This window comes from Physella acuta, unplaced genomic scaffold, assembly GCF_028476545.2.
Source record: "Physella acuta isolate Inbredline_101_S28 unplaced genomic scaffold, ASM2847654v3 ptg000057l, whole genome shotgun sequence".
Lineage (NCBI taxonomy): Eukaryota > Metazoa > Mollusca > Gastropoda > Physidae > Physella > Physella acuta.
The window spans coordinates 20240-45000 of record NW_026731577.1 but is presented as its reverse complement, the minus strand read 5'-3'; the positions used below and the strand labels follow the sequence as shown (position 1 = coordinate 45000).

General features: G+C 38.0%; 3 protein-coding genes across 3 annotated transcripts in view; all 3 read left to right on the top strand.

Moving 5' to 3' along the window:
- LOC131947399 (semaphorin-5B-like) overlaps positions 1–2169 on the top strand; it is a 12282-nt gene extending 10113 nt beyond the window's left edge. The window contains exons 6-7 of the mRNA XM_059308617.1: positions 211–289; positions 1232–2169. Coding sequence (XP_059164600.1) covers positions 211–289; positions 1232–1280 — 128 coding nt within the window. The 3' untranslated portion in view covers positions 1281–2169. The remainder of the gene's footprint in view (positions 1–210; positions 290–1231) is intronic.
- Positions 2170–4635: 2466 nt separating this feature from the next.
- LOC131947659 (neuromacin-like protein) lies at positions 4636–6125 on the top strand. Its single transcript, XM_059308905.1, has 3 exons — positions 4636–4765; positions 5261–5383; positions 5828–6125. Exons 2-3 carry the CDS (start codon positions 5265–5267, stop codon positions 5967–5969), a joined length of 261 nt encoding a protein of 86 aa, XP_059164888.1. The 5' UTR covers positions 4636–4765; positions 5261–5264; the 3' UTR covers positions 5970–6125.
- Positions 6126–13674: 7549 nt separating this feature from the next.
- LOC131947649 (hydramacin-1-like) lies at positions 13675–15748 on the top strand. Its single transcript, XM_059308892.1, has 3 exons — positions 13675–13774; positions 14758–14887; positions 15561–15748. Exons 2-3 carry the CDS (start codon positions 14769–14771, stop codon positions 15703–15705), a joined length of 264 nt encoding a protein of 87 aa, XP_059164875.1. The 5' UTR covers positions 13675–13774; positions 14758–14768; the 3' UTR covers positions 15706–15748.
- The last annotated feature ends 9013 nt before the right edge of the window (positions 15749–24761 follow it).

Here is a 24761-nt window from a genome sequence, read left to right as displayed (position 1 = left end):
TATAAACATAAATCGATCAAAAATATTGTTTGTATAAATAAATATATATACAAATTAGTATATACGAATGCTTATTTATATTTATCTTTATAGGGTCTACATTAATTTATATATATATATATATATATATATATATATATATATATATATATATATATATATATATATATATATATACATGCATATACATATATACTTTTTTCCTCCAAGTTGTGTCGAACAACATGAAATATCTGCTGCTTATCTTTCTTGTGGTGCCAGTAGTTGGTGTTATCCTGCTGCTATTGAGGTAATTCTGATTTGTTGTGAGGGCTTTGTTTGTTTGTATGCAGGGTTTGTTTCAGACATTTGAAACTTCCGGAACGGGGAGGGGCATTTGCAAATTCTACTAAAGTGCGGACACCGATTATAGAGTTTATTTTCTGTATAAATTATCTTTTTTGCTCTTTCGTCCCCGGCCCGGGGGGGGGGGGGGAGTGGAGGGGGCAAAGGGAATCAGTGGACATGCTCCAAAAAGGTGTGCACTGTCCCACTGGAGGTAGTTATAACGTGACTATGTTTTATTCTGTTGTTAATGAATAATTCTGAAAAAAAAATATTTTCAGAGATAATGTTAACTGCAACCATATGTTTTTAATGACGTGTTTCGTTAATTATGACTTGACTTCTAGTTTTTTTTATCCCGCCTTAGAGAAAAAACTTTAACTTGTTGTAAGGCCATCCTATTAAAATAGTTTGTCACAAAAATTTGAAGATGGGTGTATTTAAAATTAAGGTAAAATTATAATGGGCTATAAATAATGGGCCGCCCGTTTACCTAGATCTATAAAGAAAATTAAGCTAGTGTTACTTTAAAGTATAGATTAATTTAAGACGTTTATAATCCTACACAGTGGCGTAGCGAGGTCGGGTGTCACCCGGTGCGGCACTTAATGGTGTCACCCCCAGAGGCGTAGCGACCCTTCCCGGGGACAAACTTTCAAGTTTTCGATTTGCACCCCCCCCCCCCCCCTCAAACTTTCGATTTGCACCCCCCCCCTCAAGTTGTTCTCTATATATTTTGCTATTTTTTTGTCTTGGTGTCACCCCCCCCCCCCTAAATGGTATCACCCGGTGCGGTCCGCATCCCCCGCCCCCCCCCCCCTCGCTACGCCCCTGATCCTACATACTCCTTTAGCATCTTGATACTGTATTAATTATGTTTCTTTTTTTTTTAACACTGCATTTACAGGAAGAAGAAAGAACTAATCGTGGAGGAGGCCTTAGTCCCGTTTGAATAGACGCTTTGAGAGCAATTCTTTTTCAACTTGTAGTTTACTCCAAGCCATTTTAAAGCCAGTTATCAAACTTTTTACAACACTCCATCGGTTTTAAAAAGTTAGAATGTGAAGGGAATTAAAGTGGATTCGGTCAGTCGATGGACTAAAATATAAAGTATAGTCTGTCAATAAAAATTTCAAAGGAGATAGACTTTATTTTGTTAATCTTAACGATGTAAGTATCTTTGACTCCATGAATGCTACAAAAGTACTGTTGAATGCCCACACCGTCCCCTCTCCCCCCTTCCCCCTCTAGGCAAAACATTACCCGACGGGCAAGAGATGCATTTCACTGACATATGACACTATTTCGAGTGGCATCCGATACGATTTCTGTCTTGACATGTCTCTGGCATGACACGTGGCTTTGATCTGTCATGACCTATGACATTCCGCTGTCATGACCTATGACATTCTTCTCTCATGACCCATGGCTTTCCTCTGCTATGACCCCATGCATACATCTGTCATGACACCTCTATATCATGATTGACAACTTCACTTCCGTCCATTTAAATCTCCGCCTTCTTCAAATTTTAGACACATTCAAAATTCTGGGGCTTTAATGTAAGGGCATTCATATCAAAGTATAAGAATACTTTTAGTATTTGCATTTATCACTTGACGTCTAGAGGTTTTAGTGTTATATATCATTGTAGCAAACTAGGTAGTTTCTTCTTTTAATTTTCTGTTTATCTTATTGATTTAGTATTAGTCTATTCACAAAGACAAACAATTAATCATTTTATGTTAGAGAAGTATAAATAATTTAATCTTAATTACATTTGCCAATGTGTAATGTCAATGTGTAAATATATGTCAACAATGTTGACAGTTCATGTTAGTTTTCATTCTTTGAATAAAAAAAGTGACTGAATTATTGATAGAATTGTTGTTATTGATTTTACATAAACATGTGTGATGTCTTTTAAACTTAGTGATCAAAGTTTTTATATTTACATCAGACTGCTCGTGTCAAATTACATTTGTTTTTAAAAAGTTTATATTGGTTATCAAAGTATTTTATTTGTAAGTGTTACAAATAGTTGGAAAATTAAATCTTCATAAAATACAACGACCGGCACAATCACAAGAATGATAAACATTTTAAAATGATGTTTTCCTAAAGCTATTAATATTGTGGGTTGTATAAGGTAGATAATCAGCCACAGTAAAATTTGCAATTTTATTTAATTCAAAACTTTAAAAGTTGAAAAACTATTTTTAAAAAATACAACAAAAATCAAAGATATACACAAAGAGAATTTTTTTTTAATTATTAAAAAATTAAATTCTATTTTACTTTCTCTTATAACACACTTGGGGGACGGAGTGGCCTAGCAGTAGAGGGATAGACTGTTAACCCACAGGTTAAAGTATTGATTTCGGATATTGGCTGGCCATTCCGCAGACTGACAAGCACATGTCTGTGGCTGTACTTAGAAGTATGTTTGTATATGCCTATATAAATAAATAAATACATGAACTATAAAAATATGCATATACATATATATATATATATATATATATATATATATATATATAGAGAGAGAGAGAGAGAGAGAGAGAGATATACATAGATATATATATATATAGATATATATATATAGATATACATAGATATATATATATATATACATATATATATATATATAGATACGCATATATATATATATATATATATATATATATATATATATATATATATATATATATATATATATATATATATATACGCATACATATATATATATATATATATATATATATACGCATATATATATATATATATATATATATATATATATATATATATATATATATATATATATATATATATATATGGGTGTATATATATATATATATATATATATATATATTGGCCTATATATATATAGATATAGTATTTATATATGTATGGTATTTATATATATGGTATATATATGGTATATATATATATATATATATATATATATATATATATATATATATATATATATATATATATTCATATGTATATATACTTACTTATATGTGTATATATTTATATATACATTTATTTATAAATTTATTTTTGAAAATATTTTCGAACCCACCCCCTTCCAATCCATTACTAACTCCTGTCTACACGGACTTGTGCGCACTATATCTGGCCGGCGTTTCAACTGTACACAAACACAGTTGTAAAGCAAGAGACGAGTATTGCGTATTGCGCTTTACGTAAAGTAAAAACAGAAACGTTTTAATAATATTTATTAGATCCTGGTTTGTTTTAGATATATTTAATTACTGCTGCAAACGTCATTATAAATAAACACTAGGAACGGGAGACACGTGGGTGGGTGGTGTGTATATGTGTGCAGCGGCGTCGCGAGGCGAGGGGGGTGCGGATCGCACCGGGTGACACCAGTTAGGGGGTTGACATCAAGGAAAAAATAGCAAAATATATACAGAAAATTGATAATTCCACTTAATTAAATGATTCATTAGAGTGAATTAAATAGTCTTTTAAGAGCAAAGTTGACAAATCCCGACAAGGGTTGAGAGGGGGGGTGGGGGTGACACCAAGACATGAACCTGCTAATGTTGGAGAAAACATGCTACATCCAGCTGTATTTATAACCGAATATAGATAAAAATCGTTAGTATTATCTCAGCACAGTTTAAAGCAATCACCTTGGTGGTGGGGTGAGGGGGGTGGTCGGTTTACATCAACTCAACGTTGCAAAATATTCCTGAGGAAAATGGTGTGGTTGAGAATTGTGTTGATCCATTTATGGGGGGGGGGGGGGTAATTAAATATATCCAGAAAAATTATATTTGAATACAAATAAACATGCGTATAGACATACTTACAAGTGTATATGGAATATATATATATATATATATATATATATATATATATATATATATATATATATATATATATATATATATATATATAATTATTTTTTTCTTACGAGAGGGGGGGTGGGCGTGTGACACCAGTAGGTGCCGCACCGGGTGACATTTGACCTCCCTACGCTATTGTGTGTGTGTTTTGGGGGGGGGGGTAGAAATCAGGGATGCATTTTTTCACGATATAATTATCACCTCGCCTCTGAAATAACATGTAGGCCTATCAGTTGTTTCCGTTTTTGAATTACGCAGCAGTAGATGATTGTTTTCCAAGAAAAAAAAACTTACATAATATTTGTCACATTGGTTTTACCCACTGCTTTGTTTTTTAAACACCAGAGCTCAAACGTGCCAAGAGTTGAACCGGACATTACAATTATCTGACAAACAGATTGTAAAAAGCCACGTGACAACCCAGAAGTCAACCTTCTGGAATTCTCCATCTCCGGTCAGGCTGGTGTATATAAAGGGCTACATGGGCAAAATCTGGGACTAAGATTTTAATGAACATTTACCTTTAACCAAAGCGTGAATAACAATAATCCAAGGTAAATATATTCTTTATTTTTTACACTATATTTTTACACTTTTTTTTTCAAATTCTATTTGTATGGATAGTATCTGAATGCTGTTTACTTTTGCCGCCGTAAAATTTGGGTATCTTATAAAAAATGTTAAAAGTTTAGCTTTACCAGGTAATAAGCAAGCATATCAAAAGTTAGATTTTTTTAGCATATTTGTAAATTTTATATTTTACGTAAAATGGTCTGCTCTTAATGTTTTTTTTTTAATATAATAATATTTGTATGACTATAACTGTAACTCGGGATATATATATATATATATATATATATATATATATATATATATATATATATATATATATATATATGCAATTATATCTTTAAGGCCTAAACGGTATCTCCCCGTATTGGGATTTAACGTCACTATATTCCCGCAACTGTCACCCATTCAAAGCAACACAACCTTACTCATGTTGTTGAGATCTTTAGTGCTATAATTTGAACATGACATATTTTCAGGACGATGGCTGCTATACTAAAGTTAACATTTGTTGCCCTGCTGGTGCTGATGGCCACTCTACCACAACACTCAGATGCCAATGTCATTGGAAGCTGTTGGGACACATGGAGCCGTTGTTCTCAGTAAGCCGGAAGCTGTTTGAGCTTTTGAAATTCACCATTGCTAGTTGTGTCAGTTAAAAATATAAAACTTGGTGTTACGTTTTGTATAATCAATATATTTTGTTTTTTCCCCCTCGCAATCTGTTTACTTTTATACATAATAAGACATACTCTACCATCCCCGAAACAAACTAGACACATTTTAAAAATTAAATAGAAATGCTTTAATTTCTTCCATCGGAAAGTTTCAAATACCGGCCCGACTATCCCACTTCTCTTTCTTCGAATCAAATCGTCTAAAAGCGATCCTGAAAATCACCCAATGTTTACTCCTAATTTATAATCTCCAATATCTATTGTGGCAGGTATTTAAAAAAAAACTAGTTCAACATTGTGTTTTATATACCGGTAAATGATTTTTATCCGAAATTCTAAATGGTACATCATTTTTTTTTCATCTCGCAGGTGGAGTAATTTCTTTACAGGCAAGGCCTGGCTCAACTGCAACGACAAGTGTAAGTCTTTGGGGAAGAGGGGTGGCACCTGCGTCTTAACGCCTTCAACGTGCCCCATCGCCAGACAGGCGTACCAGTGTCGCTGCAACTAGGGAAAACAAAAGGATACGAGTCATTCGTCTTGAGACAAAGGGATGCAACTTGTTCTTACCAATTTCTGTCTGAGCGTTTGGCTTTAGCATTTGTAGCTACTATTGTATCAATCATAAACTTTGACTAGTGTAATTGTTTTTATATATATATATATATATATATATATATATATATATATATATATATATATATATATATAACAGTTTTATGCTATATTATTTTATATCATTTATATTATTTTTATTTAAACATGAGTATTCAATAAAGTTCTACAGAAAAAAATCAGCTAGTTGATTTATTATATTTTGCTAAATTAATTTTTCTTTGAAAATGTGTGATCTGTTTGTACAATAATGATGAAATAAATAAAGAGTCAGGATTACTCAAGAGCAAAAATAATTTTGAGAGGAAATATACACAAAGCAGAAGAGGCTCATTAAGTTGAAGCATCTGAAACTTTTGTGGGTAGGGGGACGGACTAGTAAAAGTGTATATTTTTTATATAAATTATATTTCGTTCGGGTAGCGGTCCGTCCTCTCCCCCCCCCCCCCTTCCAAAGAGATGCTTGAAAAAAATAATACTGCTCAAACATTTCACTTGGCTATTCCTGCATTCTTTTTCCTTAAGGCGGTTGTCTGAATTGGATCATTAAAACCTAATTAAGAAAATTACCATTTAAAACTCTATCTCTCGCCCGTACTGGGTGTGTCTAGGGCAATACATCCAAAGCTGGCGGACAGCATCAGAATCAAGAATCCAGCACCTCTCTCACCAATGCAAGGCCCGTGGATGTGAATGGATGGTGCCAATGTACTATGAAAACCCCAAAGTTTCCGGGATTCAAACCATAAACGATTTACAACTGCTGCTGCGTGCGCTTCAACAAGACCACAGCTGTTTGTTAAACTAACGGGTTTTTTTTTTTAAATATTGTAACAAAAAATCGGTCTTAGGTGCTTTGACCACAGGTGCTTTGATCATAGGGGGTTTGACCATAGGGGGTTTGACCACAGCGGAGCTTTGACCATAGGGGGTTTGACCATAGGGGATTTGACCATAGGGGGCTTTGACCACTGATGGGCTTTGACCACTGATGGGCTTTGACCATAGGGGGTTTGACCACAGAGGGGCTTTGACCACTGATGGGCTTTGACCACTGATGGGCTTTGACCATAGGGGGTTTGACCACAGCGGGGCTTTGACCACTGATGGGCTTTGACCATAGGGGGTTAGACCACAGCGGGGCTTTGTAATAAAACATACCTTTCATAAAATATCGATAAACAATCAGCAAAAATACACCCACCGTAATTAAGCTAAACAAAATGGTGTCACGACGTGATAGGTACAACTTTTAAAGGAAAAATTAAAATACATGGCCCATTTGTGGGGTTTGGGGAAGTACAACGGACGGCCTCGAGTCGTTGTTCTAAGTAAATTTGGGGCCTTACGAATTTTTAAAAAAAATTTGGTATATTTGTTTTTACATTTTACTTGTAAACTCAAATAAAGTGATAGCACAGTTTCTTGTGCGTGAAAGATAATCTTCTTCTTCTTCGTTCTAAATTTTAGTGTTAGAATGGATTCCCTCCAACACAAGTATACGTGTCAACTTGTTATGCGCCATTGCGGCCATTGACTCCGATTTCAGCCTGTTTTTCTTTTTGGATTTGCTTCCATAGCCTTTGTCCAACCAAGAACAAACTACAAGGCAGCAGTTGTTTGAATTCGGAGTTCTCTCTCCTAGAAGAGTGGCTGTCCCCCAGCTAACAAGCCTTGTCTGCCCGAGGGTTCGAAACGAGTCTTTTCGGTTTAGCATCCATGAGCTTTACCGACTCGACCACGTCGACCTCTTAATTACACAAACATAAAAAAAATGACTAGTCCTCGCCTCATATATTACAAGTTAAGGGGGGGGGATGTATATGAGTGCGTCATCCGACCGAATGACGTCACTTCGTTAGATCCTTAAGACTTAATACTTTGATAAAGTACCTTTCTAAAAAAATTTCTCTCTCTCTCTCTCCTATGCTGGGCATTGAAAAATTAAGTGGCTCATGCGATGTTATCAAGAATGACGGACAGCAACAACACTAGCAGTGTGTGTTTCTTTCAGACTTTTTTCTCTTTTGGTATGAAATCGTGACTTTAACCACTGGACCACGCCACCCACTCAAATTCACGAACTCGAACCCTTAACGATTTAGAAGTACAGCTAAGTGCGTTATAACTCGACCACAGCTGCCTGTTAGACTAACCTACATTGCTTAAAAATTCATATAAAACATAAGATATGCTGCTTAATGTTGCTGATAAAAAAATATAACAAAAATACATCTATTTTTTCATTTCCCTGAATTATTTTGGGTACTCATCTGAGCTGGTTGAACTCAAGGACATACTTCACACTCGAACTTGTAATGGAACTTCAAAATAGCTCAAGTACTGGCACATTGCACCGCACGACCGCGCGGTTCAACAAATAGGGTAGCGCTAAACAAATGTGTAGACAGCCTCGTAACATGTAGTACAACAGGGGAAATAACTGGTAATTTTTTTCTTTCCATTTGCACTGTCAGATCGCTACAGGATGTTGATATTTCTTCCTCACATGGTACATAGCACCAAAAAATAAGGGGGGGGGGGGGTCGAGGTTTGTAGATAAATGAATGGGGGGGGGGGGGGTATGCTTGGGGGAAGGGTTAGGGTCGGAAAGATATATGTCCAGTGGCGTAGCAAGGTCGGGAGTCACCTATATATATATATATATATATATATATATATATATATATATATATATATATATATATATATATATATATATATATATATATAAATATATATATATATTCCATATACACTTTAATGTGTGTGTATACGTGTATACGCATGTGTATATGTATTCAAATATTTTTCTTCTGGATGTATGGATTAACATATAGCTTATTACGATTCTCAACCAAACCGTTTTCCTCGGGCATATATATTGCAACGTTGAGTTTATGTAACGCCCCCCCCCCCCTGTCACCCCCACGGTGATTGCTTTAAACTGTGCTCAGATAATACTATTTGTATCTATATTCGGTTATAAATTCAGATGGATGTTGATTGTTTTCTTTATCATTAGCATGGATTTGTCCATTTTGCTCTTAAAAGACTATTTAATTCACTATAATTAATCATTTAATTAAGTGAAATTATCATTTTTCTGTATATATTTTTCTATTTTTTGCCTTGGTGTTACCCCCCCCCCCTTAAATGGTGTCACCCGTTGCGGTCAGCACCCCCCCCCCCCCCATCGCTAGGCCTCTGTATATATGACACATGACTTTCATGGCGCAAATGTGCGTTGTAACGGTGGATCTCTTGTTTCTAGAGCTTGAAAATTTTTTGAACCTAGATCATTAGTTTTGTGTACCTATATTTGGTGGATGTCCTGGTCCTAGATTTGGTGGATGTCCTGGTCCTAGATTTGGTGGATGTCCTGGTCCTAGATTTGGTGGATGTCCTGGTCCTAGATTTGGTGGATGTCCTGGTCCTAGATTTGGTGGATGTCCTGGTCCTAGATTTGGTGGATGTCCTGGTCCTAGATTTGGTGGATGTCCTGGTCCTAGATTTGGTAGATGTCCTGGTAATAGAAGTTGCAGATGTCCTATTCCTAGTGTCGGAATTTTGTTTAGGTTAAACAAAACTATTCCACCCAGCTCTGATGGTTACCTAACTCTCGTTAGGGAAAGTAAAGGCGAAGTGCTGAAGACACCATCCCTACATAAGCCAAGGTCAAGAAACACATGCATTCTACTTTATCTGCCAAAGGGATCGCTAGGTCTAAGGAGTATTGTTTACATTTACTTTAAAAAATATTATAGTTTAGTGCAGTGGTTCCCAACCTTTTTCGAGTGGCGACCCCCTTTTATAAAAAGTAAGTGACCCGCGACCCCCATAGAATTAAAAAGCCGAAATTAGTATGGAAATTAATAAGCACTAAAATAAGATTTTCTAGAAGACTTTCAATATGAACTACTCTTGATAACTATTTTAATAGCATGAGTAAAATTGCATACTATTCATCTAAACCTTCGTGGTTAAGTTTTTAATTTTAAAAAAAATTTTGTTAATGCCAACCTATGTCATTATCATTATCTTAATTTTGTTTTTAATCGAAGAATAGTGTTGAAAATATATTCTCGAAAAGGCAATCAATTTTACGTTTGGGTATGAATGGTGAATACTACACCAAAATTGTGTCTGCAGTTTTTCATCTTACTCGGAATCATTCTGCAAATCAAAGAATAACTTGTAATTAATCGGGAATGCTGGCAACATCAAGGGAAGAAGAGAATGGGTAATGCGTAAATGCAGATTCTTCCTTTTTCAGCTCAGAGAAATAGCGATGCAGTTCGTTTTCAAGAGATTCAAGATGCCCAGAAATCGCTTCTTTCAAAATTTTAATTATCATCTCACAATCAGATTCATCTACCACACTGCAGAGTTTCTCAAATTTACAATATTTCCAAGATTTATTTTCTTTACCGATTTGCAGCTTTGATAAAAATGCCCCGAGATTATCATGGAAAGTTATAATATTCGTTCATTTTCCCTGAAGCTTCAGGTTAAGCTTATCTTGATGTTCGAACACATCTGCTAGGTATGATACTCTCTCCAACCACTCTATGTCGTTTTAAGTATACCAAAAAATCTTGTTTCCTTTGCACTTTCAAGAACAATTTGATTTCAGATTTCAATTCAAAAACACAATTTACAACATTTCGTTTGGCAGCCAGCGTACTGTAGTGTAGAAGAGCAGAACCTCGTGATCTACATTAATGTTTTTGCTCAGGTCTTTTAAGGCTCCAGGTTTTATATAATTTACGACTTATACTAGCAATGAACTCTTGATGTCGATTGGTTAGGGCAGTGGTAAGGGAGCTAAATCTTTTCTGTTTTCTGAAAGCCCGATTTTGAGCTAAACATAAATTGCGCACCATCCGTACAAATACCCCACAGCCGTTCTAACCCATTTTAATCATCCAGTTTCAAAAAAGGTATTTATTTTCTCCAGGCTATCTTCACAAAAGAGCAACTCTTCTTTGCTATCATCCGCATGAATATAGACACAGACCAGCAACTGCGAACACGAACTCACGTCTGTTGATTTATCAACTTGAAAAGCAAACAATGGTGAAAGCTTAATATGAATAAAAATGTGTTATTTAACATTTACGTACATGCAGCGTTTGATGAGATTTTCTCCTATTGTTTTTTTTTTTTGCTTGGCATTTTCTATCGCGAATTCATTTGATGCTTGCACTAATGCTGGTGAAAACATCCTGTTCGATCAAGTCTCTGGCGTTTGCTACTAGCTTCTTAACGATGAAAGAACTAAATATATGTTTTGGTATGTTCTGAATGACTTCTAAATATTTATGTTTGGTTTCAGATTACTAAGGTTTAGTATACCAGTTGGCGACCCCCCAGAAAGACCTTCGCGACCCCCCTGGGGGTCGCGACCCCCAGGTTGGGAACCCGTGGTTTAGTGCCTCCATTTTATTGGAAGGTTCTGACATTTTTTTTTTTCCTTTTGAGCAATAGTCATGTGTACCAAGTCAAAGGGGGTGGGGTGGGAACTTGGGACGCACCATGCTAACTATCGAGAAAATCATAAAATTTTCCTTCGTTCCTTTGAATTTAAATAGTGTGTTCACAAATGTATCACCTATATTTTTTTATTTGGTCAGGGGGGTGTCGCACCGGGTAACACCCGACATAGCAAGACGCCACTGTCTGTGGCATATAATTTCTAGTGCCGCCTATTTCAAATAATTTAAGTCCCTGTAAAGTCTAACTACAGTCTCAAACAACAATTTACACTTTGACCTTTGAACTCAATTCACTTGGGGATTCCCCGTCTCTAGTTGTATTCTATTTATTTACTTAAAAAAAAAAAAATCAAAGGTCCGTAAGCACGTAATGCCCGGCGTATTTTCACCAGCTATTTATAGTGGTAAAATAAAAAACCGAACATCCGTGTTGTGAGTTGTGAATATAAACGAGGGTCAATAGGTAATGTATACCTGAAGACGGAAACGGGCCAGGTAAATAAATGAAAGAGTAGGTACCTGTCAAGAAGGATGATCTTTGGATTAAACACTGAGATGTAATAAAAGATAGTAGAGAGATTATTCGCATTTGATTAATGTAATCTAGGATACTTTAAAAAAAAAAACTTTTTTGTAATAAAAAAAGTATACAGATACATAAAAAAAGTAAAGTATTATTAAACTTTGAGAAATATACATCAAAACCAACATTACAAAATTTTTAAGACATTGTGATATCAACGTATTATATTACAAGTTTTAACTTAGGTCAAAATGTCTGACTGGATTTGTGGTCAATATGTGGTCAATTTTGACAATCATTTTTTTACCATCTTCAGGTGCAGCGATTTTAACTTTCCACGCAAATAATTCGTTGGCTATCTCATTTTCAATCTAATGCTATATTAACTTGGTCAGTAAAACGGAATTTACTAGATAACATGAGGGGGAAATTAATGCCAAATAAAAAGAGGGGAGATAACAAGGGTAAATTCAAAATGCTAACAAAGATTAATATAAAATGAGGGGAGATAAAAAAAATAGTGAAATGTGAAAAGAGGGGAGACAACAAAGATTATAAAAATGTACAGTGAGGGGAGATAACAAAAATAAAGATGTGGAGACCACTCCAGCACTCAGGTGAGCTGTTGTTCACGGAAATTTTCATACCTGAGGTCCGGCCGCAGAGATAGTGGCAGATAAATGCCAGTCATAATTTCTGATTAATGCCGCTAGTCAGTTTACTGATCGGGTTTTAAAAATATCTAAATACTATACAGTAGAAAATAAATCTGAAAACCTTAATTTAAAAATTACCTTAAATTAAATAAATGTAAGAAGAGCAATAAGAAATTATTAGCAATTCTAGTTTTTAAAAGTGTGTGATGCTCAGAAATCTGCTCAATGCATTGTTCGTCAAACGATTTTGTTTTTATCAGTTTATATTTATATATTCTTAATTTAAATCGTTTAAATTAATTAAGTTCTTTGTTTAAATGTAAAACTACAGCACTTAAACTACCTTCTTCAACTTCTATCAGCGGGTAAATAAAATGAAATTTTAGCCCTGGAGGGTGATCCATGAATGACATCTCCATGTAATAGACTGGCAGATTATGACTTAAGATACTTTGTGGGGGTGGGGGTCGGCAGGGGGGTATCTTCAGAAAATCGACGCAGCAATAATATAGTAAATCTCTACACTAATAAGTAAAAAAATACATGATACTTATTAGAGAAACGTATTATGTAAAAAAAAAAAACGTTTTGAGAAAAGTAATGATCAACAGTGATTATGTTAGAGAAAAGTAATGGCGAGATGATGTTGTTTAGGGGTTGTGAGCATTTTATGACGTGGGGTGAGGGGTGGTGAGATATTCTAAAACAGAAAAATAACAATTGTGAACGACATATAACATTTGACTTCGTACTGGAAACATATGTCAGAGGAAAAACACAAAATTTGCTGGAAAAAAAAAATATCAACAAAATTTTTCCAAATGTTTTTTTTTTTGTTTTTGGCGTTGGAAAGTAGGGCTTTGGATCGTGCTGAGTTTCACCCCGGATGTGGTAGAGGCTGTTTTCCCGGATGTTGAGAGAGGATGCAGACTTATAAAAGAGGAGCCGGACAAATCGGGGGCTCAAACTATCATTAGCCGGACGTCATATTTTTCAACAGTTTTAGTAATTAAAACTACAATAGGTAAGTAATTTGAGTAGATATTTTACCACTTCATGTTCATTGAAATTATTTTTTTGCTAATATAATAAAAAAAACGTTTACATTAATAACAAAATTTAGTGTTTTAAAATAAAAACATTGGTAGCTAAAATATATTCAAGTTTTTTGTGAGCGGAGAACATTCTTAAAAAATTCCATTTTAATGGCTTGAAATAGCTCTACATGATCGATTTTTTTACTATAAACACCTATATTTTAAAAGTTTAAGCAAGCTATTATTTTAACCTTTAAGTTGTCAAAGAGATTATTTTTCCACCAGGCTCATCAGTTATCTAAAAGACCAGACTAAGTTATAAAAAGGATATACCTATTGTTTTTTTTTTGTTTTTTTTAGCTTTATTTAAAACGTAGTCATTTTTCCGGATTTGTATCTTATTGTGATAGCTTCAGGGGAAGGGAGATTATAGATTAATGAAACTACTAATAGCGTGAATGTTAGTAATCGTGTTACATTAAGGCTAGGTTTTTTAAAAATCAGGTAACTTTATGGATAACAATTGAGACTAGTATTACATAACACAATATCGAGATTCGTGTTTTATTATATTTTTGTCCAGTGTTTTGGGTTTCAATGCAATAATGTCATATCTCTCTACGGGAGATGTAGAGGCGTACTTCGGGGAAGCAGCAGACAGAGGCAGCACTGTCATGGGGGACTGCCAGGAAAAATCCGCTTGGAGATGGGGGGGGGGGGGGCTTTACACATTTCTACACAGCCAGTCCACTCCTGGAAAACATCATCATCTTTTGTCGTTCGTGCTCCAGACACATAGAGCAGATGAAGTAGAGTTCATCTATTTCAATTGACCTCGCCATACGATACAAGGAATAATGGTGTGGCAATGTAGCAAAACGTAATACAGGGTTGTGGGTGGGGCTAAATAAAAATTAATGTTTACCTTACTTTAGAAAGACACGTACCTTGACATAATTTTAAAACGCAGGTAATCCCACCATGACGTCATCTCTGAAGATCAGCATCCTGTTCACCCTGCTGGCACTGACGGTTCTAGAGACACCTGTGGCAGGGGCCAGTCTGTCGGACTGTTACGAGACGTGGAGTCGCTGCTCCAGGTACGGTTGTTGTCCAAGCTGGCTCTAGTGTAAACATTTAATACACGCCCCTAGTGCACACGACATTTAATACACACCTTTAATACACTACATTTAATACACGCCCCTAGTGCACACGACATTTAATACACACCTTTAATACACGACATTTAATATACGCCTCTAGTGCACACGACATTTAATACACACCTTTAATACACGACATTTAATATACGCTTCTAGTGCACACGACATTTAATACACGCCTCTAGTGCACACGACATTTAATACACGCCTTTAATACACGACATTTAATACACTAGATACGAATATTGAGAAGCACAGGAATAAAACTTGATACATTGGGAGTTCTAAAAACTAACACACATAGCTTCCCCTTACGTTCCTCTTGGTGGCCTCTCGAAACTCTCATCCCCCCCCCCCTCCAAGTTATATACACTCTCTTTCTCGTACTCCAGTCTGTTAGCCATAAGCAAAACATGAAAAATACGATGCTTGATCGCTCACGCATCGACTTCCGATGTCCAGGTATTCAACTGTCACACATGATTCACTCCAAAAATAATATATAAAATTAGTCTGTTACAGGAAGCGTAACGATAAAAAAAATATATTGCTCAAGCTAATTAGAAGGTGAATTATTACAATTTCTTTTTCTGTATACACTTTCAAGGTGGAGCAGTTTCTTGACAGGAATTCTGTGGAAATCCTGCGATGACCGCTGTAAGAAGGACTTCAAGAAACGCGGCGGCCGATGCGTCAAAGTGCCATCCAAGTGCCCGACTTCCAAGAAAGCTTACCAGTGCCAGTGCTACTAATTTACCCATATTTGTGACCCCCCCCCCGCCACCTTCCCCACCTAAGACTTGCCCTTTTTTACATTCTCGTATAGAGAAAGTCTTGTAATCGTGCAAAAAAAATCGAGATTTTTACAAATCTCTACGTTTTACACCTCACTGATACGGAAAAACATAATTTTGCAATCTTGTCCGTATGTCTGTGTGTCTGTCTGTCTGCGTGTAAACACGATAACTTGAGTAACCGTTACAGCTAGGTTGATGAAATTTCATATATAAGTATTTTATCAAAATCTTAGATCCTGATCAACTGTTGAGCGATTTCCGATTACCGGAAGTGGTACTTTTTCTACTTTGAATTTTTCAAAAGCCTATAACTTGAGTACTATTTCAGAGAGATAAATAAAATTTTACATGTAAGTAAAAGATCTAATCCACTGCCTTCTGTCAAATTTTGAGTACTTTCCGTTGACCGGAAGTACTAATTTACGCTATTTTCGATTTCTCAAAAACGCATGTAAATTTATAAAGTACTAAAAATGTTGCGCACTATTATGCATATTTTGTTTTGGTGTTCACTTGGTGAGCAATTCTTTTTTCTATGAGATTCTATTCTATTTTTAAAAGTTTAAGTAATTAAAAATCATGTCTATATTTCAAGTTATATAAAAATATTCGATAAAATTTAGGGGGGATCACTCCCGGTTTATTTACGTCTAACGCCTATGCCGTAACTCCGCTCCGTGGTTGTATTTTCTTTACTTACGTCATAATGTATGCCTCTTATATTTTTTTAAATGTTATCAGAGATGTCACTTGTTTTTTACAATTTGCGATGTCAGTACTGATGTCATTATTTAAAATGTCAAAATGTCATTTATTCATTACATTTTTGTAACCTTAACTGTTTTGTCTTTTCTTTGTCTTTAAGCACTATACGCAAAGTCAGTAATACTTTTTACTCTGCCGTTAGCAATGTCAGTAATACTATTCGTAATGTTTTTAATGATGGCATTCGAATTTTTGTTACAATACACGTCTGTATAATCTAATAATAAATATACTACAATATTGTGAGATGTGTCTGTTCTAATTTGTCACGAATTAAACTAGTCCTGCTGCACCTATCTACACCCTGACTTATAAGAATGTCACGTGTGGAGGCCTAGTCTCAACATTTGTGGAGGTTTAGTCTCAACACTTGTGGTCCAGTCTCAACACTTGAGGTCTAGTCTCAACACATGGAGGTCTAGTCTAAAAATTTGTTGAGGTGTAGTCTCAACACTAGAGGTCTAGTCTCAACACATGAGGTCTAGTCTCAACACTTGTAGAGGTCTAGTCTCAACACATGGAGGTCTAGTCTCAACATTTGTGGTCTAGTCTCAACACTTGTGGAGGTCTAGTCTCAGCATTTGTACAGGTCTAGTCTCAACACTTGTGGAGGTCTAGTCTCAACACTTGTGGAGGTGTAGTCTAAACACTTGTGGAGGTCTAGTCTCAACATTTGTGGTCTAGTCTCAACAGTTGTGGAGGTCTAGTCTCAACACTTGTGGAGGTCTAGTCTCAACACTTGTGGAGGTCTAGTCTCAACACTTGTGGAGGTCTAGTCTCAACACATGAGGTCTAGTCTCAACACTTGTGGAGGTCTAGTCTCAACATTTGAGGTCTAGTATCAAAACGTGAGGTCTAGTCCCAACATTTGTGGAGGTCTAGTCTCAACACTTGTGGAGGTCTAGTCTCAACATTTGTCGAGGTCTAGTCTCAACATTTGTGGTCTAGTCTCAACATTTATGGAGGTCTAGTCTCAACACTTGTGGAGGTCTAGTCTCAACATTTGAGGTCTAGTATCAAAACGTGAGGTCTAGTCCCAACATTTGTGGAGGTCTAGTCTCAACACTTGTGGTCTAGTCTCAACACTTGAGGTCTAGTCTCAACACTCGAGGTCTAGTCTTAACACTTGTGGAAGTCTAGTCTCAATATTTGTTGAGGTCGTCTCAACACTCGAGGTCTAGTCTCAACACTTGTGGAGGTCTAGTCTCAACACTTGTGGAGGTCTAGTCTCAACACTTGAGGTCTAGTCTCAACACTTGTGGTCTAGTCTCAACACTTGAGGTCTAGTCTCAACACTTGAGGTCTAGTCTCAACACTTGAGGAGGTCTAGTCTCAACATTTGTTGAGGTCGTCTTGACACTCGAGGAGGTCTAGTCTCAAAACTTGAGGTCTATTCTCAACATTTGTCGAGGTCTAGTCTCAACATTTGTGGAGGTCTAGTCTCAACATTTGTGGAGGTCTAGTCTCAACATTTATGGAGGTCTAGTCTCAACACTTGATGTCTAGTCTCAACATTTGTGGAGGTCTAGTCTCAACACTTGATGTCTAGTCTCAACATTTGTGGAGGTCTAGTTTCAACACTTGATGTCTAGTCTCAACATTTGTGGTCTAGTCTCAACACTTGATGTCTAGTCTCAACATTTGTGGTCTAGTCTCAACACTAGTGGAGGTCTAGTCTCAACATTTGTGGATGTCTAGTCTCAACATTTGTGTAGGTCTAGTCTCAACACTTGATGTCTAGTGTCAACATTTGTCGAGGTCTAGTCTCAACACTTGTGGTCTAGTCTCAACACTTGAGGTCTAGTCTCAACATTTGTGGAGGTCTAGTCTCAACACTTGTGGATGTCTAGTCTCAACATTTGTGGTCTAGTCTCAACACTTGATGTCTAGTCTCAACATTTGTGGAGGTCTAGTCTCAACAGTTGTGTAGGTCTAGTCTCAACACTTGTGGAGGTCTAGTCTCAACACTTGTGGAGGTCTAGTCTCAACATTTGAGGTCTAGTCTTAACATTTGTGGAGGTCTAGTCTTAACATTTGTGGAGGTCTAGTCTCAACAGTTGTGGAGGTCTAGTCTCAACACTTGTGGAGGTCTAGTCTCAACACTTTTGGAGGTCTAGTCTCAACATTTGAGGTCTAGTCTCAACACTTGTGGAGGTCTAGTCTCATCACTTGTGGTCTAGTCTCAACAGTTGTGGAGGTCTAGTCTCAACATGTGTGGTCTAGTCTCAACACTTGAGGTCTAGTCTCAACATTTGTTGAGGTTTAGTCTCAACACTTGTGGATGTCTAGTCTCAACATTTGTGGATGTCTAGTCTCAACATTTGTGGTCTAGTCTCAACACTTGAGGTCTAGTCTCAACATTTGTTGAGGTTTAGTCTCAACACTTGTGGATGTCTATTCTCAACATGTGTCGAGGTCTAGTCTCAGCATTTGTGGAGGTCTAGTCTCAGCATTTGTGGAGGTCTAGTCTAAACACTTGTGGAAGTCTAGTCTCAACATTTGTGGAGGTCTAGTCTCAACACTTGTGGAGGTCTAGTCTCATCACTTGTGGTCTAGTCTCAACAGTTGTGGAGGTCTAGTCTCAACAGTTGTGGAGGTCTAGTCTCAACACTTGTGGAGGTCTAGTCTCAACACTTGATGTCTAGTCTCAACACTTGTGGAGGTCTAGTCTTAACACTTGTGGAGGTCTAGTCTCAATACTTGAGGTCTAGTCTCAACACTTGAGGTCTAGTCTCAACACTTGATGTCTAGTCTCAGCCCTTGTGGAGGTCTAGTCTCAACACTTGTCGAGGTCTAGTCTCAACATTTGTGGAGGTCTAGTCTCAACACTTGATGTCTAGTCTCAACACTTGTGGAGGTCTAGTCTCAACACTTGTGGAGGTCTAGTCTTAACACCTGTGGATGTCTAGTCTCAATACTTGAGGTCTAGTCTCAACACTTGAGGTCTAGTCTCAACACATGGAGGTCTAGTCTCAACATTTGTGGATGTCTAGTCTCAACACTTGTGGATGTCTAGTCTCAACACTTGTGGAGGTCTAGTCTCAACACTTGTGGAGGTCTAGTCTCAACACTTGAGGTCTAGTCTCAACACTTGAGGTCTAATCTCAACACTTGAGGTCTAGTCTCAACACTTATGGAAGTCTAGTCTCAACATTTGTGGAGGTCTAGTCTCAACAGTTGTGGAGGTCTAGTCTCAACACTTGTGGATGTCTAGTCTCAACACTTGTGGAGGTCTAGTCTCAACACTTGTGGAGGTCTAGTCTCAACATTTGTGGAGGTCTAGTCTCAACACTTGATGTCTAGTCTTAACATTTGTCGAGGTCTAGTCTCAACACTTTATGTCTAGTCTCAACATTAGTGGAGCTCTAGTCTCAACACTTGTGGATGTCTAGTCTCAACACTTGATGTCTAGTCTCAACACTTGTGGATGTCTAGTCTCAACATTTGTGGTCTAGTCTCAACACTTGTGGAGGTCTAGTCTCAACATTTGTGGTCTAGTCTCAACACTTGTGGATGTCTAGTCTCAACATTTGTGGTCTAGTCTCAACACTTGTGGAGGTCTAGTCTCATCATTTGTGGTCTAGTCTCAACAGTTGTGGAGGTCTAGTCTCAACACTTGATGTCTAGTCTCAACATTTGTTGAGGTTTAGTCTCACAACTTGTGGAGGTCTAGTCTCAACACTTGTGGAGGTCTTGTCTCATCACTTGTGGAGGTCTAGTCTCAACACTTGTGGAGGTCTAGTCTCAGCATTTGTGGAGGTCTAGTCTAAACACTTGTGGAGGTCTAGTCTCATCACTTGTGGAGGTCTAGTCTCAACACTTGTGGAGGTCTAGTCTCAACAGTTGTGGAGGTCTAGTCTGAACACTTGAGGTCTAGTCTCAACAGTTGTGGAGGTCTAGTCTCAGCATTTGTGGATGTCTAGTCTAAACACTTGTGGAGGTCTAGTCTCAACATTTGTGGTTTAGTCTCAACAGTTGTGGAGGTCTAGTCTCAACACTTGTGGAGGTCTAGTCTCAACATTTGTGGAGGTCTAGTCTCAACATTTGTGGAGGTCTAGTCTCAACATTTGTGGAGGTCTAGTCTCATCACTTGTGGAGGTCTAGTCTCAAGATTTGAGGTCTAGTCTCAACAGTTGTGGAGGTCTAGTCTCAACACTTGTGGAGGTCTAGTCTAAACACTTGTGGAGGTCTAGTCTCAACACTTGAGGTCTAGTCTCAACATTTGTGGAGGTCTAGTCTCAACAGTTGTGGAGGTCTAGTCTCAACAGTTGTGGTCTAGTCTCAACATTTATGGAGGTCTAGTCTTAACATTTGTGGTCTAGTCTCAACATTTATGGAGGTCTAGTCTCAACATTTATGGAGGTCTAGTCTCAACATTTGAGGTCTAGTCTCAACACTTGTGGAGGTCTAGTCTCAACACTTGTGGAGGTCTAGTCTCAACATTTGAGGTCTAGTCTCAACACTTGTGGAGGTCTAGTCTCATCACTTGTGGTCTAGTCTCAACAGTTGTGGAGGTCTAGTCTCAACATGTGTGGTCTAGTCTCAACACTTGAGGTCTAGTCTCAACATTTGTTGAGGTTTAGTCTCAACACTTGTGGATGTCTAGTCTCAACATTTGTGGATGTCTAGTCTCAACATTTGTGGTCTAGTCTCAACACTTGAGGTCTAGTCTCAACATTTGTTGAGGTTTAGTCTCAACACTTGTGGATGTCTATTCTCAACATGTGTCGAGGTCTAGTCTCAGCATTTGTGGAGGTCTAGTCTCAGCATTTGTGGAGGTCTAGTCTAAACACTTGTGGAAGTCTAGTCTCAACATTTGTGGAGGTCTAGTCTCAACACTTGTGGAGGTCTAGTCTCATCACTTGTGGTCTAGTCTCAACAGTTGTGGAGGTCTAGTCTCAACAGTTGTGGAGGTCTAGTCTCAACACTTGTGGAGGTCTAGTCTCAACACTTGATGTCTAGTCTCAACACTTGTGGAGGTCTAGTCTTAACACTTGTGGAGGTCTAGTCTCAATACTTGAGGTCTAGTCTCAACACTTGAGGTCTAGTCTCAACACTTGATGTCTAGTCTCAACCCTTGTGGAGGTCTAGTCTCAACACTTGTCGAGGTCTAGTCTTAACACCTGTGGATGTCTAGTCTCAATACTTGAGGTCTAGTCTCAACACTTGAGGTCTAGTCTCAACACATGGAGGTCTAGTCTCAACATTTGTGGATGTCTAGTCTCAACACTTGTGGATGTCTAGTCTCAACACTTGTGGAGGTCTAGTCTCAACACTTGTGGAGGTCTAGTCTCAACACTTGAGGTCTAGTCTCAACACTTGAGGTCTAATCTCAACACTTGAGGTCTAGTCTCAACACTTATGGAAGTCTAGTCTCAACATTTGTGGAGGTCTAGTCTCAACAGTTGTGGAGGTCTAGTCTCAACACTTGTGGATGTCTAGTCTCAACACTTGTGGAGGTCTAGTCTCAACACTTGTGGAGGTCTAGTCTCAACATTTGTGGAGGTCTAGTCTCAACACTTGATGTCTAGTCTTAACATTTGTCGAGGTCTAGTCTCAACACTTTATGTCTAGTCTCAACATTAGTGGAGCTCTAGTCTCAACACTTGTGGATGTCTAGTCTCAACACTTGATGTCTAGTCTCAACACTTGTGGATGTCTAGTCTCAACATTTGTGGTCTAGTCTCAACACTTGTGGAGGTCTAGTCTCAACATTTGTGGTCTAGTCTCAACACTTGTGGATGTCTAGTCTCAACATTTGTGGTCTAGTCTCAACACTTGTGGAGGTCTAGTCTCATCATTTGTGGTCTAGTCTCAACAGTTGTGGAGGTCTAGTCTCAACACTTGATGTCTAGTCTCAACATTTGTTGAGGTTTAGTCTCACAACTTGTGGAGGTCTAGTCTCAACACTTGTGGAGGTCTTGTCTCATCACTTGTGGAGGTCTAGTCTCAACACTTGTGGAGGTCTAGTCTCAGCATTTGTGGAGGTCTAGTCTAAACACTTGTGGAGGTCTAGTCTCATCACTTGTGGAGGTCTAGTCTCAACACTTGTGGAGGTCTAGTCTCAACAGTTGTGGAGGTCTAGTCTGAACACTTGAGGTCTAGTCTCAACAGTTGTGGAGGTCTAGTCTCAGCATTTGTGGAGGTCTAGTCTAAACACTTGTGGAGGTCTAGTCTCAACATTTGTGGTTTAGTCTCAACAGTTGTGGAGGTCTAGTCTCAACACTTGTGGAAGTCTAGTCTCAACATTTGTGGAGGTCTAGTCTCAACATTTGTGGAGGTCTAGTCTCAACATTTGTGGAGGTCTAGTCTCATCACTTGTGGAGGTCTAGTCTCAAGATTTGAGGTCTAGTCTCAACAGTTGTGGAGGTCTAGTCTCAACACTTGTGGAGGTCTAGTCTAAACACTTGTGGAGGTCTAGTCTCAACACTTGAGGTCTAGTCTCAACATTTGTGGAGGTCTAGTCTCAACAGTTGTGGAGGTCTAGTCTCAACAGTTGTGGTCTAGTCTCAACATTTATGGAGGTCTAGTCTTAACATTTGTGGTCTAGTCTCAACATTTATGGAGGTCTAGTCTCAACATTTATGGAGGTCTAGTCTCAACATTTGAGGTCTAGTCTCAACATTTGTGGAGGTCTAGTCTCAACAGTTGTGGAGGTCTAGTCTCAACAGTTGTGGTCTAGTCTCAACATTTATGGAGGTCTAGTCTTACTATTTGTGGTCTAGTCTTAACATTTATGGAGGTCTAGTCTCAACATTTGTGGAGGTCTAGTCTCAACAGTTGTGGAGGTCTAGTCTCAACAGTTGTGGTCTAGTCTCAACATTTATGGAGGTCTAGTCTCAACATTTATGGAGGTCTAGTCTCAACATTTGAGGTCTAGTCTCAACATTTGTGGAGGTCTAGTCTCAACAGTTGTGGAGGTCTAGTCTCAACAGTTGTGGTCTAGTCTCAACATTTATGGAGGTCTAGTCTTACTATTTGTGGTCTAGTCTCAACATTTATGGAGGTCTAGTCTCAACATTTATGGAGGTCTAGTCTCAACATTTGTGGAGGTCTAGTCTCAACAGTTGTGGAGGTCTAGTCTCAACAGTTGTGGTCTAGTCTCAACATTTATGGAGGTCTAGTCTTAACATTTGTGGTCTAGTCTTAACATTTATGGAGGTCTAGTCTCAACATTTGTGGAGGTCTAGTCTCAACAGTTGTGGAGGTCTAGTCTCAACAGTTGTGGTCTAGTCTCAACATTTATGGAGGTCTAGTCTTAACATTTGTGGTCTAGTCTCAACATTTATGGAGGTCTAGTCTCAACATTTGTGGAGGTCTAGTCTCAACAGTTGTGGAGGTCTAGTCTCAACAGTTGTGGTCTAGTCTCAACATTTATGGAGGTCTAGTCTTAACATTTGTGGTCTAGTCTCATTTATTGTCCAGGTCCAGTCTTAGCAAACGTGTGATGTTGTAGTCATGTAGTGAGTGAACTAGTACAGAAAGGGAAGCAACTGAATTGAGTTGATGTTTCTATTTTTACGCAGGCAGTATATTAGGGGAATGACTAGAATAAAGAAACAGGCAATCTCTGGTCGTGGGACCTTGTACATGGTGACAAGCCTCTGGTCTTTTGGGTAATTTATTAAACTTTTGAGATTCGTTTTGTCTTGAATTTACTCATGTTGTTATCACTCACACTTTCATTCAATTTCTAAATTGTAAGCATTTTAAGGACATACATGTAGAGAAATAGACTGCTAACCCGAGGGTCTCGAGTTCAGTTCCGGGTTCAAGTCAGTATAACCAGAGGCGTAGCGATGGGGGGGGGGGGGGGCAGGGGGGACATATGTCCCCGGGCGCCGACCTTAGGGGGCGCCAAAATGGGTTGTAAAAACAAATTAAAATTACAACTTAGCTGCATTTTTGCAGTTTGAGGGGGGGGGGGTGCAAATCGAAAAGTTGAGGGGGGGGGTGCAAATTGAAATGTTGAGGGGGATAATTCGCGCCCGAGGGGGGCGCCAAATTGAAAGTTTTTCCCCGGGCGCCGGGAAGGGTCGCTACGCATCTGAGTATAACGCCCCTGAGTCCACCCAGTTCTGGCGGGCACTTATCTCACGTTAGGAAAAGTAAAGGCGTTTGGACATAGTGCTGACCACACTATCCCTTCATATGTCGAGGTCATAGAAACACGTGAACTCTACTTCACTTGCATCATGGACCGTCAAACCCGTACAGGAAGTTTAATTTTTTTTTACTCATACATC